Source organism: Peromyscus eremicus, chromosome 1 (assembly GCF_949786415.1).
Source record: "Peromyscus eremicus chromosome 1, PerEre_H2_v1, whole genome shotgun sequence".
Lineage (NCBI taxonomy): Eukaryota > Metazoa > Chordata > Mammalia > Rodentia > Cricetidae > Peromyscus > Peromyscus eremicus.
In genome coordinates, this window is record NC_081416.1 from 151,183,730 (window position 1) to 151,208,641 (window position 24,912).

The following is a 24,912-nucleotide window of genomic DNA, read 5'->3' on the forward strand; positions in this document are numbered from 1 at the left end:
TAGCTGTGGAATTCCACCATATTCTAAATATCTAGATGCCTCTTACCAGGTAGGATTTGCATGTACTTTCTCCCATTCCAGATTGCTTATTCATTTTGTTGATCGCTTTCTTTTTTCCCAACACTGGGCATTGAACCTGAGACCTCATTTATGCCTGGCAACATTCCAGTCCCGAATGATGATGTTCCCAGCCCACTCTGCTGGTTTCAGCCTGTGTCTTTTATCACAGTGTTTTGAGTCCTCTTTAGTCTTTAGAGTTTTTGCTTTGCTATTAAGAATGAACTAGGACAACTGAGTTTGCTTGTTCCTTCTGTGGAATTTCAGAGCGCTGATACAAGCCATGCTTGAGAAGTGTGACCGGTTCCTCTGGTCACAGCAGGCCTAGTGGGAGATCTGTCGGGACATGGTATCATTTTGACCAAGTGGAATCCTGCTCTGGAACCTTCAGAGGACTTTGCCACAGAAGGAAAAGGGATACCCCAAACCATGCCAGGAACAGAACCTGCCATGCTGCTGCAGCTGCTCCTGCCACCATCTCCACCTTGGCACTTGGCTCTTGTGGCTCTATGACCTCAGTTTGTCAACCAAAGTCGTCTCTTGGGAGAATTTGGTCATGGTTCCGTGGCCCGAGCATGGGACTGCTCACTGCCATGTGGTGTTCAGTGCGTACACAGTGGTGTTTGTGATTTTAGTGCATCAGGGAATCGTTTTCTACTGTGGCAGATCTTTTGGGGGTAGACGCTTTGCTCCATGAGGACAGATAATATTGTGAACTGGAGTTCAGTACTATTTACACTTGTCTGAGGCCATCTAGAAATTACCGAGTTAAGACTTAGAACAATGACATTGTTTAAAGAGTATGCACTTTTTTTTCCCTTTCTTTTTTTGGAAACAGGGTCTTACTTTGTAACTCTAGCTAGCCTGGAACATGCTAGAACAAGTCGACCAGGCTGGCCTAGACCTTAGAGATCTGCCTTCCTTTCTCTGCCTTCTAAGTGTTGGGATTAAAGGTGTGTGCCACTCCCCCCCCCACACTTTTAAAAATTATTTTTAAAGAGCTATGGTAAGAGAAAGTCAAGCACTAATGTCAGTTATAACAAATGATGGTGTTATTTAAGCCATGTTACTAGATTGTCATTTGTGAGCCATTATGTTGTATTGGTAATAAATGATGCAGGTTTTGTTTGAGCAGAACGTGGACATGAGATTGATTTCTGAGCAGTTTGCAGGAACATCTTGGGTAAATCTAGTGTGGAATGGTGTTAGACATACTGAATAAGTGACCTCTTTCTTTCCCCCCATTTACACCAAGCCAGAGAAGCACACATTCTGTCGTACCTACCCATGACGTGGATATGATCTGCCCTGGTAGACTGAAGTGGTTGTCAGGGAAACAAGGCAGCACCTGGGTTTGGGGTGTGTTGGCTGACGCTAAATGTGAGACTGCATTGAGGTAATGGGAGAGAGCTCTCCCTTCACTTTCTGCCTTGGTCACTACACAGTGGCTGAAATATAGCCCAGAGCATGTCTCAAGGCAAGCAGATGCCAAGAACTGGCATGGCTACCATCATGTCCTCGTCTTCCTGTCTAGGGCAAGTTACCACAATCGTTATTTCCCAACAAGTATTCCTGGCCCACGTCACGTGAATTTATTTTCCAAGGCAAAGAAAATAAAATCCTCTTCAGCCAAACATTGACATTAGAACAGTCTGAGCGTGAGGCAGTGTTTTCACATCTGTTGTTTGCTGAAAAGTTCAGGACACACTGGATTTGTGGTTGTCTCGCTTTCATTTTTGTGTCTGGATCTGACTACTGACCGCTACAGAATGACAGAGCAGACAAGAGCTTGTCCTGGGAGGGTGGCCGCTCAGCCTGGGTGTATCTCCCCACTAATGATCTTGGTGAGGTACTTTGTCTCTTTTAAGTTTTGATTGTGTGGATTAAACGATAGAGAGCTTTACCATGGGATCTGGCACCTAGGAACTGAGTGTAGAGCCACCTGCCCAGGAATAAGAACTGACACTCCATGTAGAACAGGTAAATGGGTCACTGAGATCTGCCTGCCTCTGCCTCCCAAGTGCTGGGATTAAAGGTATATACTATCACTGCCCAGCTATGTCATAGTATTTTCAACCCTCCCGTTGAGTAACATTTCAAAGTAAACTGTCCTATTTCGTGGGTATGTGTGACCTTGTGGATATGCTTTGGGAATGCCTTGGGACTCAATCGGCCCTTATGCCCCAGGAAGCCCCATGTGCACTCACAGTAACAGAATCTGCTGCTTGGGAGAGCTCCTGCCCGTGACTTAGTGCTCTGTTTCCTCAATCTTGTAATTCTAAATGGTTTCTGTAGTAGGGCACCCGCATTTCTGGTTTTCATGGTACTCACAAATGAGGTGATCCTTAATGTCACAACAGATCTGGTGCAGATCCTGAGGTTTTGTACTTCTGGCAAGATTCAACGCGACTGATGTTTCTGGCCTTCAGATCATAATTTGAGGTGCAAGACTGCAGTGTGGTAAAACAGCTTGGAAGGAATGTGAAATGCAGAGCTGAAGCCCATGGTGGCCGAGATATGGGCCCTAAACTGCTAAGTGTGAGGTGCATCTGTAGGTTCCATAAGCTTCAGTATTTGGAGTTATTGTTGTCACAGCAATTTAGCCTTACCTCAGTGAAAGATGTGAGCTAGAGGAAGCCGCCTATGAGGTGTGCAGTGGAAACAGCTCCAGGCAGAGTCAGCCTCCCTTCTCCTGCAAGGCCAGAGGGTACTCATGGAATAGTGTTTCAGTTCTATGGTTTTAGAGACTGAGTTTGAACCATAGGAAAAAGGTCTCTTAGACCTCACAGTGCAAGGGTTGTACTTTGAGTCAGGAATAAGGGGTGGAGATCCCAGTGTATCCATTGCCAGGACTCCAGGGGCTCCTTTTCCCAAAGACAAAATGAGGTGGTAGCTAAAGGGTATAAGGCCTGGGAGCCAAGAAGAGGGATGACAGCACTGTCTTAATTAGAGTTTCTACTGCTGTGAACAGACACCAATAACTTGACAACTATTACAAAGGAAAACATTTAATTGGTGCTAACTTATAGTTTCAGAGGTTGAGTTTATTATCGTCATGGTGGAGAGCATGGCAGTGCACAGGCAGACATGGTGCTGGAGAAGGAGCTGAGAGTCCTGCATCTTGATCTGCAGGTAGCAGGAAAAGCACTGTGTGTAAGTAAATTGTTTGCAGCTCTGTGGGTTTGGTCCTGGGTTTCAGCACCAACAATTAAGTAAATTGGTTGCAACAAGTCTGGGTTTGGTCCCGGATTTTGGCTCCAAAACGTGAGTTTTGCAACTCTGGGAAAGGTGTCCTGACTACCTGGGAGTCAGGCAACACCTTGAGATGCTTAGGATAGCTCTGATGGCTGAACTGCAAGGAGACAGTTCAGCCCTGGAGGGCGAGGTATCCCGGACACCTCGAGTTGCTCAGAACAGCAGCTCTGCCCTGAAGGTGTCCTGTTTAGCACAGCTGTGACAGCTGGAACTGCTAAGACACAGTTCATCCCTGGAGGGAAGTTTTTCTGACTTCTTGGGAAAGTCAGGCCTGGAACTGCTTCAGTAGAGAAGGGTATCCTGACTGTTCGGGAAAGTCAGACTGTACCTGGTGTGATGGGGATGGTCTCCTCGCAGGATATAGCAATCCTGCTCCTCTCCTGGAGAGCTGCTTGCTACAGCTGAGCTTTGCTCAGCACCCACTTAAGGGGGCTTCCCAGCAGAGCTCTGCTTCTCTGGCCTAAGAAATTGCAGAAATGTAGCAATCCCCTCAGGCTCAGGAGAAAAGTGTTACTTTTCAGCTCTCTCTTGCTCTGTCCACTGAGGGACGTCTCAGCAAAGATCTGTTCAGCTCCCCCTTGCTCAATCCACTATGGGATGTCCCAGCAAGGTTCTTCTGTGCATCAGTGAATGAAGATTTTGAGAAAGAGATTTATTTGGAAAGGAGGAATCCAGGAGAGTAGCTGCTTTTTTCTCACTGACCAGGCAGTCAGCTGGGGTTCTAACAGCCTTCCTGGGAAGTTGCCCCCAACAGGGCACTGCCAGGGAGGGGCAGGGAGAACCAGCCATGGAAAGAAAGGTAAGATACATACTTCTGAATCCCTTGGCAATCTAGCTGGGCTGCCACTGAACCTGTGGGAAGCAGACTTGGATTTTGTTAGTCCTAAAACTCTCTGAGGTGAGGGGTACCGGGGGTCCCAGAAACACCAGCTGGAAAGAAGCCAAGTGTACAGAAGCAGGGATCTTATTTCGGACTTGCCTTGGCAGCGCCCTCTTCTGGCAGAGAAGACAAATCACAGGAGGGCACGGGGGCTCAAAGTGGAATTGAGTACTCTTCAGGGGAGGAGATTGATGAAGTTCTATTTTCAGAGGAAAGACAACTGAAAAGAATAAATGAGCTGGGCATAGTGGCACAAGCCTTTAGTCTCAGCACTTGAGAGGCAGAAGCGGCAGATCTCTGTAAATTTGAGGACAGCCTGGTTTACATAGTGAGTTCCAGGACAGTCAGGACTGCATAGTGAGACCCTGTTAGAGAAAAACCAAACACTGAAAGAATAAAGGAAATGTGAACATAGATTAGAGTAGTTCCCAGCAGAACATCTCCAGTTCCTGTGAGGAGGTTCAAACAGAGGTGAGGGAGAGGGGATAAGCTCTGTCTCGGAGTTAGGACAAAAGGAGTTGGGGGCAGAATAAATGAGATTGGGGAGACAGTGGTGGCAGGGTGGCTCTGTGACCATGCTCAAAGCACTGGCCTTGAGGGTAGTGTGGCCATGGACTTGACTCCAGGAGAGTGTAGTACTGAGGGGGCAGGTCCGTGGTCAGATTCCTACAGCAGAGTGAGGCCCCAAGTCGGGTTCTAGATTTTCATGAAATGCAAGAAAAGAGAACAAAAGATCAGAGAAAGGACGAGCTGTGAGGCTGAATAAAGCAAGCCTTCCAAGGCTTTATAAATATGAGAGACATTAAAGTCTGCACCGTGCGGGAGAGGGTGGTTCAGTGGGTAGCACTTGTCTGAGAAGCATGAGGACTAGAGTTTGCATTCCCAGGGCCCACATAAAAGCTGGGCAGGTGTGGTAGCTGCCTCTAACCCCAGTGCCCAGGGAGCAAGGACAGAGAGCCAGCAGGAGCAGGCAAGCTGCAGCTTCAGAGAGAACTGCCTCAGTAAACAGAAGTGAGAGCGACTGAGGAAGATACCCATGCTGGTTAGTTGTTGTCAACGGTACACAAACTAGAGCCAGGAAATAGTGCTCCACTGTGGTCTCTGTTTCAGTGACGGCCTCTAGGTTCTCGCCTCAGTTTCCTTTGGTGACAGACTGTAACCTATAAGCCTGGTAAACCCCTTCCCCCACAACTGGTTAAAGTATTTATCACAGCAACAGAGAAACAAAGTAGGACAACAGCCAACATCAACCAAGAGTCTTCTGTACCTCCACACACTTGCAAGCATGAACATACACATGTCATAGGGTCACTATTACTGTGATGAAACATCATGACCAAAAGTAAGTTGGGGAGGAAAGGGTTTATTTGACCTACACTTATAATCATAGTCCATCATTGAAGGAAGTCAGGACAGGAACTCAAACAAGACGGGGACCTGGATGCAGGAGATGATGCAGAGGCCATGGAGGGGTGCTTCTTACGGGCTTGCTCATCATGGCTTGCTCAGCCTGCTTCCTTATAGAACCCAGCACCACCAGCTGATGGATGGCATCATCTGCATGGGCTGGACCCTCTCCTATAAACCACTAATTAAGAAAATACCCTACAGCTAGATATTTTTAATTTGTGTGGGTTCTTTTGGTCTGTGTATATATAAATTTGTTTTTACAATCAAATCAAAGTTTCCCCTCTCTCCCCTCTTCCCAGTTCCTACACCCCCTCCCCCGCATCCACTCCTCCACTGTTTCTCATCAGATACAGGCAGGCATCCCTAGATATCAGTAAGCCATGATATATCAAGTTGCAGCAAGATTAGGCACCTCCTCTTCTATTATGGCTGGATTCCAAAGCAGGCAACACAGTCAGAGACAGACCCTGCTCTCACTGTTAGGAGTTTCACATGAAGACCAAGTTACACAACCTCCAGCAGGATCTTTTGGAGACATTTTCTCCATTGAGATTTCCTCCTCTCTGATAACTCTAGCTTGTGTCAAATTGACATCAAACCAGCCAGCACAGTACTCTCCCACACACGATACTCATATAAAACATTTTTAAACAGTCTGGTGTGGTGGCACATGCTTGTAATCCCAGAACTTGGGAGCCTGAGGCAGGAGGATCTCTTGTGTTCAAGACTAGCTTGAGTAACAGTGTGAGACCCTGTCTCAACAACCACCACTTCTTAGCATGTGACAAGTAGAACATGTGGACAGAGAAGTCTGTTCACTAGTTTGGAAAGGCCAGGTCATCGATTTCTTAGAGGTGCAATACAAGAAAAGCATTCAGAATTCCTATCTAAGGAGGAAAGTGCCCAGACTCCTGAGGAGTGTGTAGGTTGTACAGCCAGAATAGGCTTAGAAGGACAGTGGCTTTTTCCCCAGAACAGGGATGTCAAAGGCCACACAAACAGGCTGCATCTTGGTGTTGATGCTGTGTCTGTATCCCCAGAGACAGTTTTCCCTGTGATATTTCTCTGGACTCAGTGTAAGTCAAGCAGAGGTGTGCTGGCTGGTTTTGTGTCAATTGGACACAAGAGGGTCATTGGAGAAGAGGGAGCCTCAATTAAAAATGTGTCTATAAGATCTGGCTGTAGGCATTTTCTTAGTGATTGATGATGGAGGGCCCAGCCATTGTGGGTGGTGCCATCCCTGGGATGGTGGTCCTGAGTTCTATGAGGAAGCCAGCTGAACAAGCCATGAGGTGCAAACCAGTAGGCAGCACCTCTCCATGACCTCTGCATCAGCTCCTGACACAAGGTTCCGGCTCTGTTTGAGTTCCTGCCCTGACTTCTTTCAGTGATGTGGAAGTGTAAGCCAAACAAACTGTTCCTTCTCTAAATTGCTTTGGCCATAGTATTTTCTCACGGAAATAGTGACCTAAGACGAGAGGAAACTACTTGGGAATATTTCTTAGGATGGAGAAGTTGTGCAATACTGGATTTGTCTTGGTGCTGCTGAGGAGTGAGCAAGATCAGGTGATAGCTGCAGGGCAAGTCCTCCTATGGTTGTGTACCTGGTCCCCAGAGACAGGGAGCACAAGGCTGTGGTATGAGAACAGGTGACTGGATGTGGTTGACAGGGAGTAAGGGCCTGGACATCGAAAGGCCTGCAAATAACAACATACCCATAGCACAGGAGCCCAGAGAAGGGATCATGCCAGATTCTGTGAGAGTGGTGTCTGCCCTGTGTGAACCCAGAAATGTCCTTCAATGACAGATACTCAGGCTCAGCTCCACTTCCATGTTAGTGTTTATTACCCTCTTTTCAAGCAGTAGTTACTACTCCAAGAATAACACAGTTTTGAAACTCTTGGTCCATATTCATGTGAGATAACTATTGTGTGTTCCCAAACAACTCCAGTGTTCATGAGAAAGAAGAACCCCAGTCCCTGTCCTCAGGGCCCACATCACAGCCTCCTGGGGCAATAAAGAGGATGCTCAGTATTTGTCAGGCAGTCCTTTAGGTCTGTAGTGATTGGGGTCATTGCCACTGCAGCCCCATCTGTTTGCTTCCTGGTCAGCCATAGAGTCCTCGTGTCCACGGCCTATGAAACTCTGAAAGCCTTCTCTTGCATCACTAGGAGAAGCAGAGATGGAAGAGATCCATCACCAAGATGCATGGCCACAGTCCACTGTCTGAGTTTTCCCCCTTTGCATGGTATGGATTTAGGAGGAACCCAGGAAGGGCCAGGCAGGAGGTCAGCCCAGACTGATCACCCCACACTAGTTGAACACCAGAAACACTGGTGATGATGAGAGTCATTCCCTGTCTACATTTGGGAGCAGGCTCACATAGCATGGCTGTGTGCTGACTGCCCAAACCCAGGGTCTACACTGGGCATAGATGGAGCCAGTACCTGGATAAACAAGAGTAGGAGGGATCTGAGATTAGCATGACCCTCTCCAGAGCTAATCTTCTACTACTTCCCCCAGAAGTGTCAAGCCCTGCTACCCAGGTCCAGTCTTCCAATCAATCTATGTTTACCTGATGACTTCAGCAGCCCAGGCTCTTCCAGGACCCCTTTGGGCTGCATCATAGTTCCCTCTAGCATGGAAATATTTGTCTGAGTTTTTCCAGTTGGCTTCCTTCATGTCAGAGTAGGCTCGCCACATATCCCGAGCCCCTAGATGGGAAAGACAGCAGGAACATGAACCTTAAAGCTCTGCCCATGCCTTAGAGAGGAAGAAAGGGATGAAAAGAACTCATGGCTTGAGCCTGTGGTCAGAGCAGCTGAGAGCGTGAATGGAAGATCATCTCCTGATCCTCACTGTCCTCTCTTAGTAACTCAGGAGGGCCATTAGGGGACCCAGCTGCCCTGTGTTCACCTTTCTTCCACAGTGCTGCTGTGAGCTGCCCCTCGCCTGGGTGGGAAGCAGCCAATGAGGCAGCACAATGTCATTACATAGCAGAGTGTGTCAGCTTCAGTATCGTGGAAGTGTTTGCTACAGAGTCGTTAGCTTCTGCCACCGGACCTAAAGCACATTTCCTTAGTAGTGCAACCTAGTGTCTCTACAGCCATTGAAAATGCCTTGCGAGCACACCACCTCCAAGCTAGGGCCAGTGTTTCTGGAGGCAGCTACCCTCAGCTAGGAAGTCCCATCCTGAGGTGACTTAGTATACAGAAGGCGGAGGGGGGCTGCACACAGGAAGCATCGACTCTGATCCCTAAGAATTCTGTCCTGACAGAGAGCATGTGCACCACAGTGACACTGTCATCTCTGCCCTTGGACTAGACTGCACAGGTTCTGTGCTGTCTTGAGGGAGCTTTGAAGCAATGATCTCAGCTGTGGCTGCAGGTTCTGATCCTCTGAGGAGACACTGAGAGTCACCACGCCAGGCCACACCCAAGGCCAATCTTGAGTCTCTAGGTGCAGGGGGATGACTGGTCCAGACCTGGGTGGTATTACAACTCTCTAGGTGATGCCATTGGTACCTTATATTGGTCACAAATGAATTTAGAAAGTGTCCGGCAGACTGACAGACAGGACTGTCCTCAAGCACAGCTAGGTTGTGATCTCTGCTCTGCCCCCTGCTGTAGGCAGTGCATTTCAGGAAGTCTTGCCAGAGTCCCTGGTCCATCCTGACAAGCAGGACAGTGAGTCCAGCTCTTCTGAATGCTCGGGTGTTGTATAACAGGTGGTGTTAATGAGGGTCCATGGAATGAAGACACAGAGGCACCTCAAAGATGAATCTTAGCCTTTTCCAACTGCAAGGTGGATTCATCTCTCTGGACTGAACCACTGTAGCTTAGCAAAGGGCCCTTTTATTGTTATACAATTTACACCTTAGTAAGTCAATTCCATTTACCAAAACCTCTTATCTAAGCCCCCTAACGGGACAATGCCAAAGGCAAATTCTCAGTAAAGGAATACCACAGTGTTTTGGGTCCTAAACCAAGTTTGCATAGGCTTTAAACCCCTTAGGAAACTCTCAGATAAGACTTCAAACAGAGGGTACCAGAGACAGGAGCTAGCAATCACAAAAGGCAGATCAAAGCTAGGTGCTAACACTCCGGAATCTGCAGGAATTCTCCCAACACTCAGGAGACCCCTAGAGGCTGTGCCTCTCTGCCCCCAAACCCTACCATGGTAAGCCTCACTAAGGAATGAAACCCAGCTTTGACTGCTGACTCCCAGGACCAAGGAGCAGAAAATGAGTCCAGTGAGAAGCTTCATCCTGCTGAAATGAAAGGACAGGCTGAAGGAGATGCCCACAGTCTGGCGCCTCCCTCTTGGGTGTCTCATCCACATACGCCCTGGTTGTTCTGTCTTACTGATGTTCAGTAGTGTCCTAGCAGTGGCCCCTGGAGACCTCACAGCAGGACCCAGCTCAGAGCCACAAGGTCTCAGTTCTGACCCCATCCTGCCTGCTGAACTGTTTATGAAGGCAGCAGGCAGTTCTGATGGAGCTGCAGGAGCAGAGACTAGATTACTACTCTCTCCAGGAGCCTCTGATTCAGCAGGAAGCATTTCCCATGTGCCCCCTCAGCCGGCACAAATCCCACACCAGGTGAACGGAAGTGAGGAATTCCCTTGAGAGGAAAGCACACTTGCTGAAACACAGCACATACTAAGTATCTGTGCATAGGTTTGTCCCTCACCTGATGTCTGGTGGGCAGAGATGGGTGGCTGTGGCTGTCAGTGAGAGGAGGCTGGTATTTATGCTGAGCCTCCCTGCTGGGGTCAGGGGCAGAGAGAGACTGGCATGGTGCTTGGGGAAACTCCCAGCAGGTCATTTCTTCTAAAAGGCTGCAACAGAAATCTTGCTCCATCCACAGGTCATTTCCTGTAATTGTGCAATGTGAACACACTATACACCTTTGTCTTTTCAGTCTTCTGGGTCAGAGTACATACTTTTTAATACTGATGGAACTGAGGATGCTGAGAGTCAAGGAGTGGCCATCTCAGTAGAGGATCAGGGCTCCTAAGGATAGGAGAATAATTCCTGTAGCCAACACTTGCTTTCCCAGGCATTGCCTCAGGTTGGTTTTTATTTTTTTAACCTGGACCTGACACTTTACCTTCAGTCAGTCAGTCAGTCAGTCAGTCAGTCAGTCAGTCAGTCAGTCTCTCTCTCCCCCTCTCTAGTTTTTGAGACAGGGGTTCACTGTGTAGCCTTGGCTTTCTTGGAACTTACTCGGTAAACCAAGCTGGCCTAGAACTCACAGATTCATCTGCCTCAGCTTCCCGAGTGCTAGGATTAAAGGCCTGTGCCACCACCACCCAGCTGGCCATAAGTCTCTTTTTCATGTCTAAACTAAAATTGCAAAACTGACCAGCCAGCCCCACCAGACATTGTGTGTTTCCAAGGCACCTGTAGCACTTTCACTAGCATAGTCCGCTCTCAGCTCTTAGGGAGGCACCTCTATTTCTACGTTCTTTGTGATGTGACAAAAAGATTAACTAAACTGTCTCACAGGGACAAGGTACTAGAGGGGCCCTACTCCTTCCTTAACTCAGTCCTAGGAAGGAGCATAAGGTCAGGGCTAAGGCTTTGGGGAGAAAGGAACTAAGAAACCCATAGAAGGGAGGAAGGAAGTACCATTTCTCACAGAGAAGAGCAGCCAGCAGAGGTGGTGGTGGTGGGGTGAGGGAAAGCTAGGTCAGGCACTGACAGATGAGCCCAGCTCTCAGGGCTGTATTTCCCAGAGGATCCCTCTTAGCCCTCTCATCAGTGTGAGTTGGAAATCTCAGGGTCATCAGGGGTAGGAGATGAGGGCTGGCATTACACCAGCCTGTACATGTAGGAACACAGCCTGCTGCCATCCAGAAAATAAGCTCTCTTGCTCTTCTTAAGCAGAAGTATTCTAGGGAGAGGGTTCTGGACACCACAGGCAGCCTAGACAAGGTGACATCATTACAAACTGAAGATGGATGGAGGAGACAGACTGATTCTCTGCCTGAAACTAGTTTCTTGTTCCTCCTCCTTTTGCTGGGTTTGGTTCATCCCAGCAGAGAAGCTCATTTAGTCTCTTCTTTCTGATGTTCACTCTCTTGTCATCCTGCTCTTCTTCCTTGGTATGAATGAAAAACAGACTTTTAAACTCCCCAGGGTACGTAGCATGTGGGAGGCAAAGAGAGGGGCATCAAGATTCTACCTGACTTTACAGATGTCTTATGTGCACACATGCCGTTAGCGGAATAAAAGAGGTCAGTTACGGCCCCTGTGGCCTGGCCAGCAAGTTGTGAATCTGACCAGTCTACCTTCTTTGTTTGAGGTTAAAGATTCAGAAAGTAGTAACAAAACAAAAAGTCAAACCCAACTGTAGCCTTATGACAGATGATGTTTTATTTACATAATGATTCCAAGGACTCCCACATTGTAACTTCAGAGTGACAGCAGAAGTTGGGTCTGTACTGTCCCTGCATGTATGTGGTGTTTGTCACACCACCTGGAGGGTGGTCAGCAGCCACTCATCACCATGTTTGTCCTAGTGGGACTTGCAGAACTGGTACACTGGGCTAACACCGTCCCTGTACTGAAAGGTCTGGCCTCGTGGTGTTTATGTTGCAGAGACCAATAATATAAGCACACGACACAAAGCAGGCCACCCTCAGTGTTTGGGTTTAAATTATCCCTGGTGATTGTTGGGAAGAAATGGTTTTATGATCAGCCATAGCAACTTTTTGAATACCAATCATTTTCACTCTTTCACAAGATAAAATAATAATAATCTCAGGCTGCAATGATGGCCCAACAGTTAAGAGCATTTGCTGCCCTTTCAGAGGACCTGAGTTTGGTTCCCAGCATCCACGTTAGGCATCTCACAACTGCCCATAACTCAGTTTCAGGGTATCAACACTCCTGTCTCAGCAGGCTCCTGCATGTGTATGACGTACATAAACTCACACAGACATACATACATACATATTAAATAATAAAAACAAATCTTTAAAATTAATCTCTAGTAAATTTTTACAAATATTTTCAGAATCAATTTTTACAAATATCATAATCACTTGAAAATACATTCAACAATCCACCAAGGATTTTTATATAATAAAATGACTAACTACCCTAATTGTCATGAGAGAGCTTTTATCCAGTAATTGATGGAAGCAGATGAAGAGATCCACAGCCAAGTACTGGGTTGAGCTCCTGGAGTCCTGCTGAAGAAAGGGAGGAGGAAATGTATGAGCCAGGGGTGTCAAGGTCATGAGGGGGGAACCCACAGAGACAGCTGACCAGAGCTTGTGGGAGCTCATGGACTCTGGACCAACAGTTAGGGAGCCAGCATGGGACAGACCTAGGTCCTCTGCATGTGTGTGACAGTTGTGTAGCTTGGTCTGTTTGTGAGGAGGCTCCTAGCAGTGAGATCATGACCTGTCCCTGGTGCTTAGCTGGCTTTTGGGAAACTGTTCCCCATGCTGGGATTACTACATCCAGCCTTGATGCTTTGAGAGGAGCCCGGTCCTTCCTCAACTTGATGTGCCATGTTTATTCACGCCCAAGGGAGGCCTGCCCTTTCTGAATGGAGATAGAGGAGGGGTGGATGGGGAGGGGGGTAGATGAGAGGCTGGGGTTTGGAACGGGAGGAGAGGAGGGAGGGGAAGCTGTGGTTGGTATGTAAAATAAATAAATAAAAAATATTAAAAATAAATAAATAAAATGACTAAAATAGTAACTACCTAATTACTGACCAATGAACTCATTGATGAATGTTTTGTGTAAAATCCACCTTAACACAGAGAAGAAGGGGCTAATTCCATCTTCTCCCAATGATACAACAACTATGCATGATAAATTCCAAAAGTTAAAAAATTGCCTCATTCATCAGTGTCTGTGTGCCACATGAATGCCTAGTGCTTCTGGGCCAGAAGAGGGTGTCAGATGCCCTGGAACTGGAGGGAAAGATGGTTGTGACCCACCATCTGAGTGCTGCTAACTGAACCCAAATCCTCTGGAACAGCAGCCACTGCCCTTAACTGCTGAGCCATTTCTCCAGCCTAGGTGGGTGCCGGGATCCAGGTACAGAAGGTTTAGTTTGGGTGCATAGGATGGAGTTATTCTTGATCCTTTGACTTTTAAGGAAGCTTCAAAAATGATTTGATAATTTGTATCTGTAGCCTGGCACTGGTGGTATTCTACAGTGCAAGTTCCAGGACAGCCAAGGCTACACAGAGAAACCCTGTCTTGAAAGAACCAAAAAAAAAAAAAAAACTATGTCTAGAAATGAGTTTGTATTTGAACCAATTTTTATGGTTTCATGGAACAATTTGGTTTGAGCACTCTGTAACGCACTATCCCTTTCACAAATGTTCTCAGAGGAGAGCACGAGCAATTTGTGTATAGGATGCAGTTATCTGCTGGCCCACACTGCAGGTAGACTCCAGATTCCAGTCACTGTTGCAGACAGTAGGGTGGAGACTGAATCTTCCCTCTCTCTGTGGTGTCCTTTGCCCTGATTCTTTCCATCACATAAAGCTCAGCAGGCCGCAGAAGGCAGGAAGACTGTGGAGAAGAGAGAAGTGCAGAGTTGTACACACAGGGCCTGCTGGTTTCTTCTGATGCTCCTGGGTACTTCTCACTCACCACGTCAAAAGGATTTACCCTTCACTGTGGGTGCCAGCTTTGGAAGGGACACATCTCCACAGAGCTAGGAGTCTATTCCCTTCACCATGTCCTTTAGACCAGCACACGTGTGACTTGTGAGAAGAGGCTCAAGAGGGACACCCTTCCCTCTGTCCCTCATGGCTGTAATGGGCTGCTTGCTGCCAAGAAGGGGGAAGGAAATGGACAGTGGACTTGACTGCTAAGCCCCTGTTCTGAATTATTTTATTTCTTGTTTTTTCTTCATGGGAGATAGCAATCTTAGGCTGTATGTATCCTCTGCTTTAATAGTTCCTTAACTGAACTTTTATATATACACTCCTTCATATATTTTTCTATTTATTACCCATTTTGTTATTAAATACCTAGGAGAGTTGTCTTAAGCATGCATCACCATCCCCTCATTATAAGTCTCACATTCATGAAATCATAGGCTGGACTTTGCCTCCACTGTCTGTCCAACATCTGCTTCAGTGACTGTTAAATAAAAGACCCAGTGAATGCTTTTCCTATGATTAAACAGCCAGGGGATAAAACCCAACACCTTAGTCACTGACACCCATGAAAGTATAATGGAGCAGAAGAACTCCTGTTGCTGACACCATAGCCTTGGGATTGCCATATACCAAGGTACTGCTCACATGTGGATGGCACTGCTGTATGGAAAACTACTGTGCTGCCATTCACATGAAACCGCAGCACACAGAATTCTATACAGGCTTTGATTATGGTAAAGAATATCTCCAATCCTGGTTTGTACTTACTCCAACGCACTTCTTTTGGTTAACCACGTTAGTGTACAAGAGTCTTCCCTGTTGTGCAGCAACAGCCTCATGTACCTGATACTCACTATTTCTTTGTCGTACCTGGAGACAACATGGGTGAGTTAGCCTGTATTGTCTAGCTGTGTGCAGGTGCATGTGCACACAATGACCTGGGTGCCTTCTGCCATATTGTGATATTGAGGAGATATGCCCTCCATAAGTAACCAAGATGGTAGAGCTGTTAGGACAATTGTGGGTCCTTTGAGAGTTGGAGCCTTACTATAGAAAGTATGTCACTGGGGCTGGGTTTTGAGTTTTTATATCTTATTTGCTGTTTACTCTCTGCTTCCTGCCTGCCTTTGAACTTCCTGTCACTTCCTGCCATGTCTCCCCGCCATGATGGATTCTTATTCCTTTGAAACCATAAGTACAAAATCATTCTTTTGTACGTTTCTAAGTTATGGTATTTTTGTCTTGGCAATAGAAGAGTAACTAAGATTCTACATCTCTCAGAGCACATCCCTGTCTTTAAGCACGCATGTATGTAGGTGAACACGCCACTGGTGCAAATTCAGAAGGCCCAGGAGTACAGAGGCATGGACCCCTTGATGCACACTTGATTGGCTGTGAAAACAGCAGAAATGCTACTAAACATCACTGGGGCCACTCCATCCTACGCTTTTTCTTAGACACTATCCCCTCTACACCAGGACTTTGAGGGTCTCTCAGTTTCACTATGGGGCATAGCTGAAGTCACTCTAGGTCCTGGAACCCAAGGTGACTCTTCCCCTCCGGACCATGCTGTTTCCAAGCCCAAGGTGCTGGATTTTAAGATCTATGATGGGAACTCAGGTTCAAGGCCTCTCCTGGACAGATCCTGTGGTGTTTTGTAACAGGGCTTTCACATAGGGAGAAGCATGGCAGGGTACCAAAGGGACAATGTCCAGGATTTGTTGCCTGAAGCTGGATTGCTGTGACCCATGGCCCTTTTCTAAACTAAGCCACCCACCCTAGAATTCCTGTAAGCCATTCATTTTTTTAATGGATGGGCCAATTTCCAGAAAGTCTTCTTAGGGAGTTCTGAGGTAGAGCTGGAGTAGGCAGAGTGCTGGCTGAGGGCTGCTATGTTCTGGGTGCTGGTCCTTGAATGACTCCTACAGACTCTTAGGCTCTCTGTAGACTCTCTACAGGCTCTTTCAGAGAAATGGATCTGGACATAGATAGTTTCTTCTTCCTGTGTAACAGCATTCTTCCCAGAAGGGGTCCTGCTCATGATGGAAGGAATGGGTTGACTGTGACTCTCTAACACACGGATCCCATTCCTTCGGGTGAAACTCGAACGCTCTGTCCTGTATTTAAGGTTTTCCAAGTTCAGAATTAGTCTGCAATTCCTAATGTGTGTGCTTTCATTTTGTTTATATTGCATTGTTTCAAACTACTCAGGACTTCACACATGCGAGCAAGTACTATACCAATGAGCCACATTCCTAGCCCCACATTCACTTTTGCGTGCTGTATGTTATCTCTAAAAAGAAAATCTTGTTTATAAGCACTTTTTATGAGAATGTCTCAAAAATATATGATAGACATATCTATCCCTACTAGTCAGACTTTTTAGTTTTTTTCACTCTTGACTCTCCATTCCCTCCCCCCTCTCTCTCCCTCTCTCTCTCCCTCTGTTTCTCCCTTTCTCTCTCCTTCTCTGCCTCCCTCCCTTTCTATCTCTCTCTTCCTCTCCCTCTCTCCCTCTTCCTCCCTCTCTCTCATCTCTCTTCTTCCTCTTTTTTTCAATAGATTGAAGCCTGTTGGTAAAACCAGCAAAGCATCCCCATGATTCACCTTGCAGTCTACTTGGTCTTTAGGAGAGAGTGCCATCCTGGCTTCTGGGTATCAGCCACTCCACAGAGCCCCCAACTAGCAAAGAGGGGAGGCTGCTGCCTCTGTCCAGAGTTCTGAATATTCAATTCCCAGGCTCCCTCACTAAATTGGCTTTCAGTGCACAGCCTTCATTCAGTGACCAGAACCAGCCTCCTAGGATCTTCCCTCTGCTAACAAGATCTCACTAGTCCACCTTACCATGCTAACCATGCCAGCATCACTGATAGTCCTTGTTGCTCTACATGCAGCTTTCCTAGTGTTCTGCCAGAGCATGATTTATGGTCCATCCAAAGCTCTCTGTGCTGGACCAACAGCACTGGCTGCTGCTATAGACTGGTTCTATCAAAACCTCTCCCTGCAGTTCTGAATCAGCACCCTCACCCATTCAAATGTACTCATAGGGATCCTGACATCTTCAAAAACAATTCCTCTCATATCGAACATATCTGGCCTTTGTGTCATTCGTTTTCCCCACTAATCCATCCTACTGGGTGCCTGCTTCCAAGTTTCCTAGCATGAGCTTAGCTTCTGCATTGGAAGTTGACAATGAAAAAAAAAAACAACAAACCCAGCAATTGTGCATCTTCTGACCATTCACAATGCACCATCTCCTTACCTCTCTATTCTGGTCTTTAGCCACATCAGAGTCTGCTTCACAGTACATATACATCATTGTCTCCTCATCCATCCCATCAAAACTCTTGTAATTTGATGATCATTTCCACAAATAATAATAGACATTTGTAAGAAAAAAGACAAAAAAGAAAGAAAGAAAGATGGACAGAAAGAAAGAAAGGACTGCAGCATCATTCTGAACAAATGTACATCCACAAGCCATTATCCAATCATCAAATAACCAAAAGTTCAAGACCCCCTAAATCTAGGTGGTTTCAGTGGGTGGGAAATGGTGTCCACCAATTGGATCATACTCTGCAGCCACCTGGGTTTTTTCCCTGATTCACAGATTACCAGCTGTGGCTTAAAATTCTTTCTGCTGTTTACTGTCTTAATTCTGGATATTGTGTTTGAGAAATTAACATGTTGTGATCTTTGCTGAAGAGGGGAAAATTCTCAGGCCCTACAGCTCCTGAACTCTGCTGCCAGGTTGACTCTCCAGACTGCAGGCTACTCGCTGCAAGTGGGTATGTCTGTGAGGCTTGCTCTAACTCAGGCTCATAGGTTCCCACACAGTGGGGGACCCATGGACACATAAAGTAATAATTTCAATCACAAACTATCATAATTTTCTATATATTAGCAATGTCCATTATGACTTCTGAATAAATGAATACTCATAAGAAATCTACCAACTTTATTGCATTTCAATCATTCTGACAGCCTTCAAATATACCACCTTTACCACCTGGCTATGTGCATTGACTGACTGATCAAACATTAGAAAAACTGTCCCCACCCCATCACAGACGGGAGCATTGTTAGGGAGCAGAAATTCAAGACATCTGACTTTACCTACCAAAGTTCCACATAGGCCAACAGCAAGGAAAACTAGATCCTGGATAGATGACACCTGTCTCTGCACACCTTAAGGAACCTCCTTACCCCAGCGAACCCTTCCTAACCCAACAGCCAATCCAAAAAAAAAATCAAAACTATCCTGTGTCCTCTGGTTAAGCTGACCTGTGAATAAAGAGTATCCTGGAGTCCAGGGAGATTCCTTTGTAGTCTTTCATGGGAAATGACATGGTGGGACTTTCTCCAGGAACCCAGCCAGGCACACATGCCATTGGCCTCAATGGGGAATCTCAACATAAATACCAGCATCCTCTCCCTGACAGCCACAGACTATCACCTACTCTCCAGGACTCAGGTGAGAGATGACTCCATGGACTGACCTACACAAACACTTCTGCTCTTATGTCCCAGAGTGTGATTTCCTTTTAAATTAATCTTTGTGTTCTAAATATATATAGTGTAAAGTTTGTGCTGTGCTGCAGGGACATGTGGGAAATGCCTCTCAGTGAATTGTGGGTTCCTGTAGGGGGAGACAATCTGCTCTCGATGTCTCTCTTCCTCCATCAGTGCTGTCTTGCTGTCCTCCCAGACAGACTTGGTTCAGGGCTGATGGGATCATAACTGAAGGCTTGTGATTTTGAGGAAGGTCCTGTTGCAAGGTCACCTAAGTGTCCCACTGGAATTCTAGTGAGTTGCAGTGGGAATGGACAACTAGCCTCTTCCTGGATTACAGATGTTTAAGGGGAAGGTACAAATTTGCGTGTGTCTCCTAGATTCTCTTTTGATTTCTGCAGGATGAAGCTTCTCACTGGCCTCATTTTCTGCTCCCTGGACCTGGGGGTCAGCAGTTGGTTTTCATTTACTGGTGAGGCTTACCGAGGTAAGGCTGATGGATGAAGTATGGCTTGTGGGGTTCAGCCAACTATTTCAAAGCTTTTTCCCACTGCCTTGGTATGTACTTTTTTGGGTTTTTGTAGGGTGCCATATAAATATAAATCTTGTACTAGTGACTGTAATGGTCTGAACACAGCAGGTGGCAGAGCAGTGTTTGAACTTGGCTGAGCCTGAGACCAGTCTAGCCTGGTTGATGTGCCTTCTTGCTGTCTCCCATGTGAACTTGTTAGGGGCATGTGAAATCCCCCATAGGCTTCAATGCTACTGAAGCCTGTGTCCTCTTAGAGTCTCAGGAACTGATCTTGGGTGTAGCTGTCATGGCAGCTTTCAGTAAATCCCTATGTGATTGAACCTACAGCCACCACTGAGGACTGTGGCTCTAGTGCCTCCTCAAGCATCCACCCCACTGCACAGTCTGTTTAGAAGGACTAGAAGTGCCTGTTTACAGTGATGTGCATGCACACTGTCGAGATGGATTGCTTAGAAATCAGTACAGAAGTGCTCCCCATGTTCAGCCTTTCTCCCCCTTTCCTGTGTCTTCTGCATTTGGAAGTCCCTCAGAAACTCAAATTCATTCTCGAACACTCATTGTGGATTAAGGTTAATGTGACAGTGGCTCGGGACATTTTCAATTTCTGAAGGTACGTTAGATGACTACTAGGGGGTTGTGCTGTTGGGAGGAGGGACGGATGCTGGAAACATATTCAGTGCTCAGATCAGCCCTGGAAACGAGGGACCCAACACAGCAATAGGGCCAAGGCTGAGAAGTTCTGTTCTGTGATGATAGCTCCCGTCTTTCTGTTCCACATTCCCATTGTGTAAAAAGAGGCAGCTCACATGTGTATAGTGTTTCTCACACTAACACATCACAGGTGGACCGTCTTGTTTTTAAGGATTTTTAATTCATTAGTTTTTAAAAACATTTCTTTATCAATTCTTTGGAAATTTCACATCGTGCCCCCCAATCCCTCTCACCTCCCAGTCCCTCCATACCCACCATCACCCCTGCAGTATGCTCCCCCAAAATTAATTCAAAACAAAGCAAAACAAAAAACCCACCTCACTCCTCCATCTTTCAACACGTCCTCCTTCATCCTAGTGGTATCGGGAGCTGCAGTGTGTCACGAAGCATACCCCTTTTGTCCAGTCAGCCCCACCTACCAATTATTCATTGTAATGAGTCATTGGTCTGGTTCAAGGCTTCTGATCTGGTACACCATCAACCCTGGGCCCCCACTGAAACTCCTCCTGGTCATCCTGTTGTTGCCCCGAGTCATGGAGATCCTGCAGTCATTGTTCTGAAGGACCAGTGCCCTTGTGCTCTCCAGCAGGTCATAGATGGGGCAGCTACTAGGGTGGGCCAACCCAAGGCCCGGCAGGTGGGTCTGGATGGTAGATGAGCTGGTCAGTCTGGGCCACTGGGACCACCCCCTTAGGGAAGGGTCAGAGCCAGCACTCCTAAGCCATGCCATCTGGGCCAGCTCTCCCTTGCCAGAGGCGGGGCCATCTCTCCCATGGGGGAGGGGAGATTGTGGCACCAGCTCTCACAGGAGCACCTTCTAAGAACTCTCAGTAGTAACCTGGAGAGACCAACTAGGGTTAGAAAATGTTCTTCTCTATTATGTCTCAGGCTGCTCTGACCACAGGCTCAAGCCATGAGTTTTTCCATCCCTGTCATCCTCTCATGTTGTCTTTCCCACCCAGGGGTTGGGGACATGTGACAAGCCTACTCTGACATGAAGGAGGCCAACTGGAAAGATTCAGACAAATACTTCCATGCTAGAGGGAACTATGATGCTGCCCAAAGGGGTCGTGGGAGAGTCTAGGCTCCTGAAGTCATCAGGTAAACACAGACTGTTGGGACACTGGGCCTGGGTAGAAGGTATTGACTGTGCTAGGAGACCAGGGGCAGATGAGCCCCAGAGAAGGTCATGCCAATCTGTGGCCCCTCCCCCTCCTGCTCATGCAGTTACTTCCTCCATTCATGCTCAGTGTGGATCCTGGGATGTGGGCAGAGCCAGCACTCAGCTCATGCTGGATAGGCCTGTTTCCAAATGCAGACAGGGAATGATTCATCCCTGCCTGTCTGGTGATGGTCATTCAGTGTAGGGTGGCCAGACTGGCCTAAGCATTGCTGATTGCTGGGCTTAGCAGGGTCACTGTTTCAGGCCCTCTTTCCTGGCCCTTCCTGGTTTCCTCCTAAAGCCTTTCCACGCAAATGAGAGAATTGGGGGTGTCAGCTGTGGCGATGAAGCTTGGTGATAGATCTCCTCCATGTCTGCTTCTCCTAGTGATGCAAGAGAGGGCATTCAGAGTCTCATGGGCCGTGGACATAAGGATTCCATGGCTGACCAGGAAGCAAACAGATGGGGCCGCAGTGGCAAGGACCCCAGTCACTACGGACCTGCAAGACTGCCTGCCGAATACTGAGCATCCTCCTTACTGCCTCAGGAGGCTGTGCTGTGGGCTCTGGGATCAGGACATGGGGTTCTTCACTTTTGTGTCCACTGTGGGTGTGGAGGACATACAGTGCACATGTAATAAATTCGTAAGAGATGAAGTTTCCTGTCATTGTGTTTTAGTGGGTGGAGCTGTGTGGTATAAAGGGTCAATACTAAACACAGTCCGGAATAGAATATTTAGGCTTAGGACTGATGTTCTCAGTAGTTACATAGAGAGAGAGCTCTGATGACTGCCCCATTCCCCATTCAGGCTCATGTGACTATTCAAGTCCCTGAAGTTACAGAGATACTGTTTTTAGACCTTTCCATATCGTGACCTCTACCCTCTGTGCCTACTGTTCCAGAAATTTCTCTTCTCTCGCTGCATTAGTCTGATATTTCTCTGCCTCTGTGGACAGCGACACAACTGTGGGAAAATTGCCGTGGTGAATTCTGCCTCAGCCACTGCCATTTTGCTCCTCTGTCTCAAATACACATTTCTCTCGCTTCTTCCCTCCCTCCCTCTTTCTCTCCCTCCTTCTCTTTTTCTTTTTCTTTTTCTTTTTCTCTCTTCCTTCCTTCCTTCCTTCCTTCCTTCCTTCCTTCCTTTCGTTCGTTTCTTTCTAGATTTATTTATTATATATGTCTGCATATATGACTGCAGGCCAGAAGAGGGCACCAGATCTCATTACAGATGGTTGTGAGCCACCATGTGGTTGCTGGAAATTGAACTCAGGACTTCTGGAAGAGCAAGCAGTGCTCTTAACCTCTGAGCCATCTCTCCAGCCCCCCAGGCTTTTCTGTATAGGTATGCCACTCTGCTTTATCCATCATGTCAGGGTCTGACTCAAGGCTTTTTCATTATGACCCCTTTTCATAGAGAGAAGAACATCACTTTGAGAAAGCCTTATCTTAACCTTAGGAATCCTAACCTGGACACTGCACTGGGGACCAGGGATATAGCTCAGTTGACAGAGTGTTTGCTTAGCATTCATGAACCCTTAGGGGATCCTTTGAACTGTGTAAACCTGGTGATGGAGCACATTTATATTCCTTGCACTGGGGAAGTAGGGGCTGTCAGACCAGGTTCAAGACCAGTGCTGGCTATATAGTAAGTCGAGGCTAGCCTGGGATAAATGAGACCCTGTGTCACAATAAAACACACACACACACACACACACACACACACACACACACACACACAGAGAGAGAGAGAGAGAGAGATATGGATACATATGGATATATATATCCCTCACATTAAAATAATAGCAGCATTGTAATTTCTAAAGTACTAGGGGTATAGATCAGTTGGTAGAATGCTTACCAATATGAATGAAACCCTGGGTTCTATTCCCAGCACTTCATAAATTGGGTTTAGTGTCTCTTACAAAGTGCAGGCAGGAGGATCAGAAGTTCAAAGTCATCCTTGGATACATAAGGAGTTGTAGATCAGCCTTTGATAGTTGAGACAATGCCTCAGAAACAAAAACATTTCAGGTAAATGGATGGAGCTGTAAATAATCATCCCAAGTGAGCTAACCTGGTCTCAGAAAGGCAAACATCACATGCTTTATCTCTTTTTTTGGATGTTATCTCTGAATTTGTGTTTCAGTTAGAATTCTCACAGAGGGGAGGGATCAGGAAGGCACAACAGGTGGGGGTAGGTTTCAAGGGGGAGTGGGGAGTCAATTTTCTCTGAGGGTGTGAACCATGGTAGGTGGAAGAACACACATCCCAGATTTGGAGGACACAAACGGGACTTGGTGACTTTAGAAAGAGAGAGAGCATGGAGATGGGTGCACAGAGAGGTGGGAGGTGGATCTGGGAGAAGCTGGGGGGTGAATATGGTCAAATAAATTCTGTGAAATTCTCAAAGATTTCATAAAAATATTACTTTAAAAAGAAGGAGAGAAAAGGAGAAGAGGAGCAGGTTGGATGGATGAGCAGATGAAGAATCCTGGCACACACGTCTCACAGCCTGAGTTCGATCCCCAGAGCCCATGTACAGGTGAAAGAGGAGAACTGACCCCACTAGATACCCTTGGATCTCCACAGCTGTGTGGTGGTGTGTGCCACACATACACTGGCCACCAATAAAAAATGCTGGGGTCTGGAGAGATGGCTCAGTGCTTAAGGATGTAGTGTGTTGCTCTTCCAGAAGACCTGAGTTTGGTTCCCAGCACCACATTGGGAGGCTCAGAACACCTGTGATTCTAGCTCCAGAGGATCTGGCTTCCTCTCTGACCTCAGTGGGAGGCTGCATTCCCACATCCATGTAATTAAAAATAAAATAATAACAAAGGAGAAAATGAACCTGTTTCAGGCATTAGTGAGGCACAGTTTTAAATGTGTCTCTAAGGAAGTTTCCAGAGAAGAAGAGGGAAAGTTTCACCCTAAATATGGGTGACACCATGGCATGATCTCAGATGGGCACACATAAAAATAAACAATGAAATAAATCTAGTTTAGGTTAAGTAAATCTTAGTGTGCTTCTGTTGCTGTATATAATATTACCCTCTGGAAACTTTATAAAATGTAGAAGTATATTTACCTCATGATGCTACAGGCTGGGAAGTCCAAGGATGGAATCTGGTCCCTGGTGAGAGTCTTGTATCTCAGTCCCTCTGAGAACATCATACTGAGAGACAGATCAGGTCTGGTAGCTCAAGTCCCTTCCTCTTCTCACAAAGACATTAAAGTCATCATGGGGGTCCCATCTTTATGACCTTTTCTGATCCCTACTTAATTCTAAACCTCCAAAACCCACTGCCGGCTGAAGCTGGGGATGAAATTTCTAACGTGTGGACTTCTGGGGAGACATCCACATCACAGAGGCTTCTGTCTCTGTCGGGATTCTGTCAGGAAAGAACCCAGTCAGACAAGGTGGCAACAGCAGTGTTCCCCAAGGGGTGACAAGGTGCAGAGACACTGGAGCACCCCTGGACACAAAACACTGAATCCTATCAAAGGCTCTCTCATTTTCTGCATATTAGCAATAGAGCAAGGCTAGAGGAAGGACAGAGAAGTATGTCCCTGGGACTGGGCGTTGAGTGTTTAAGGTCTCATTCCACTTCTTGTTCTCTCTGTTTCCTGCTTGGGTTTGAGCTGCCTCCTCCCGCTGCCATGCTTTCCACTAGCTGCCATGTCTCCCCAGAACGATGGAATTTTTTTTAAGCTTTCTTTATTCTTCACGTCTTTCACATCATGCCTCCAAACCCC

General features: G+C 46.8%; 1 protein-coding gene across 1 annotated transcript; it reads right to left on the minus strand.

The window, feature by feature from the left end:
* Positions 1-7,630: 7,630 nt before the first annotated feature.
* LOC131919900 (serum amyloid A-5 protein-like) lies at positions 7,631-9,868 on the minus strand. Its single transcript, XM_059274339.1, has 3 exons — positions 9,778-9,868; positions 8,178-8,316; positions 7,631-7,769 (listed from the first exon to the last, which is right to left on the minus strand). The coding sequence occupies exons 1-3, from the start codon at positions 9,866-9,868 to the stop codon at positions 7,631-7,633; spliced, it is 369 nt and encodes a 122-aa protein (XP_059130322.1).
* Between the last annotated feature and the right edge of the window lie 15,044 nt (positions 9,869-24,912).

Bases quoted from the DNA above. Each gene is read 5' to 3' on its own strand.
- LOC131919900 (XM_059274339.1), bottom strand. From the start codon at position 9,868: ATGAAGCTTCTCACTGGACTCATTTTCTGCTCCTTGGTCCTGGGAGTC. The intron at 8,317-9,777 runs GTAGGGTTTGGG...TTTCCCATCTAG, and splicing joins CCTTAGTGAGGCTTACCATG to GGGCTCGGGATATGTGGCGA. The intron at 7,770-8,177 runs GTAAACATAGAT...TGCTTCTCCTAG, and splicing joins TGGGCTGCTGAAGTCATCAG to TGATGCAAGAGAAGGCTTTC.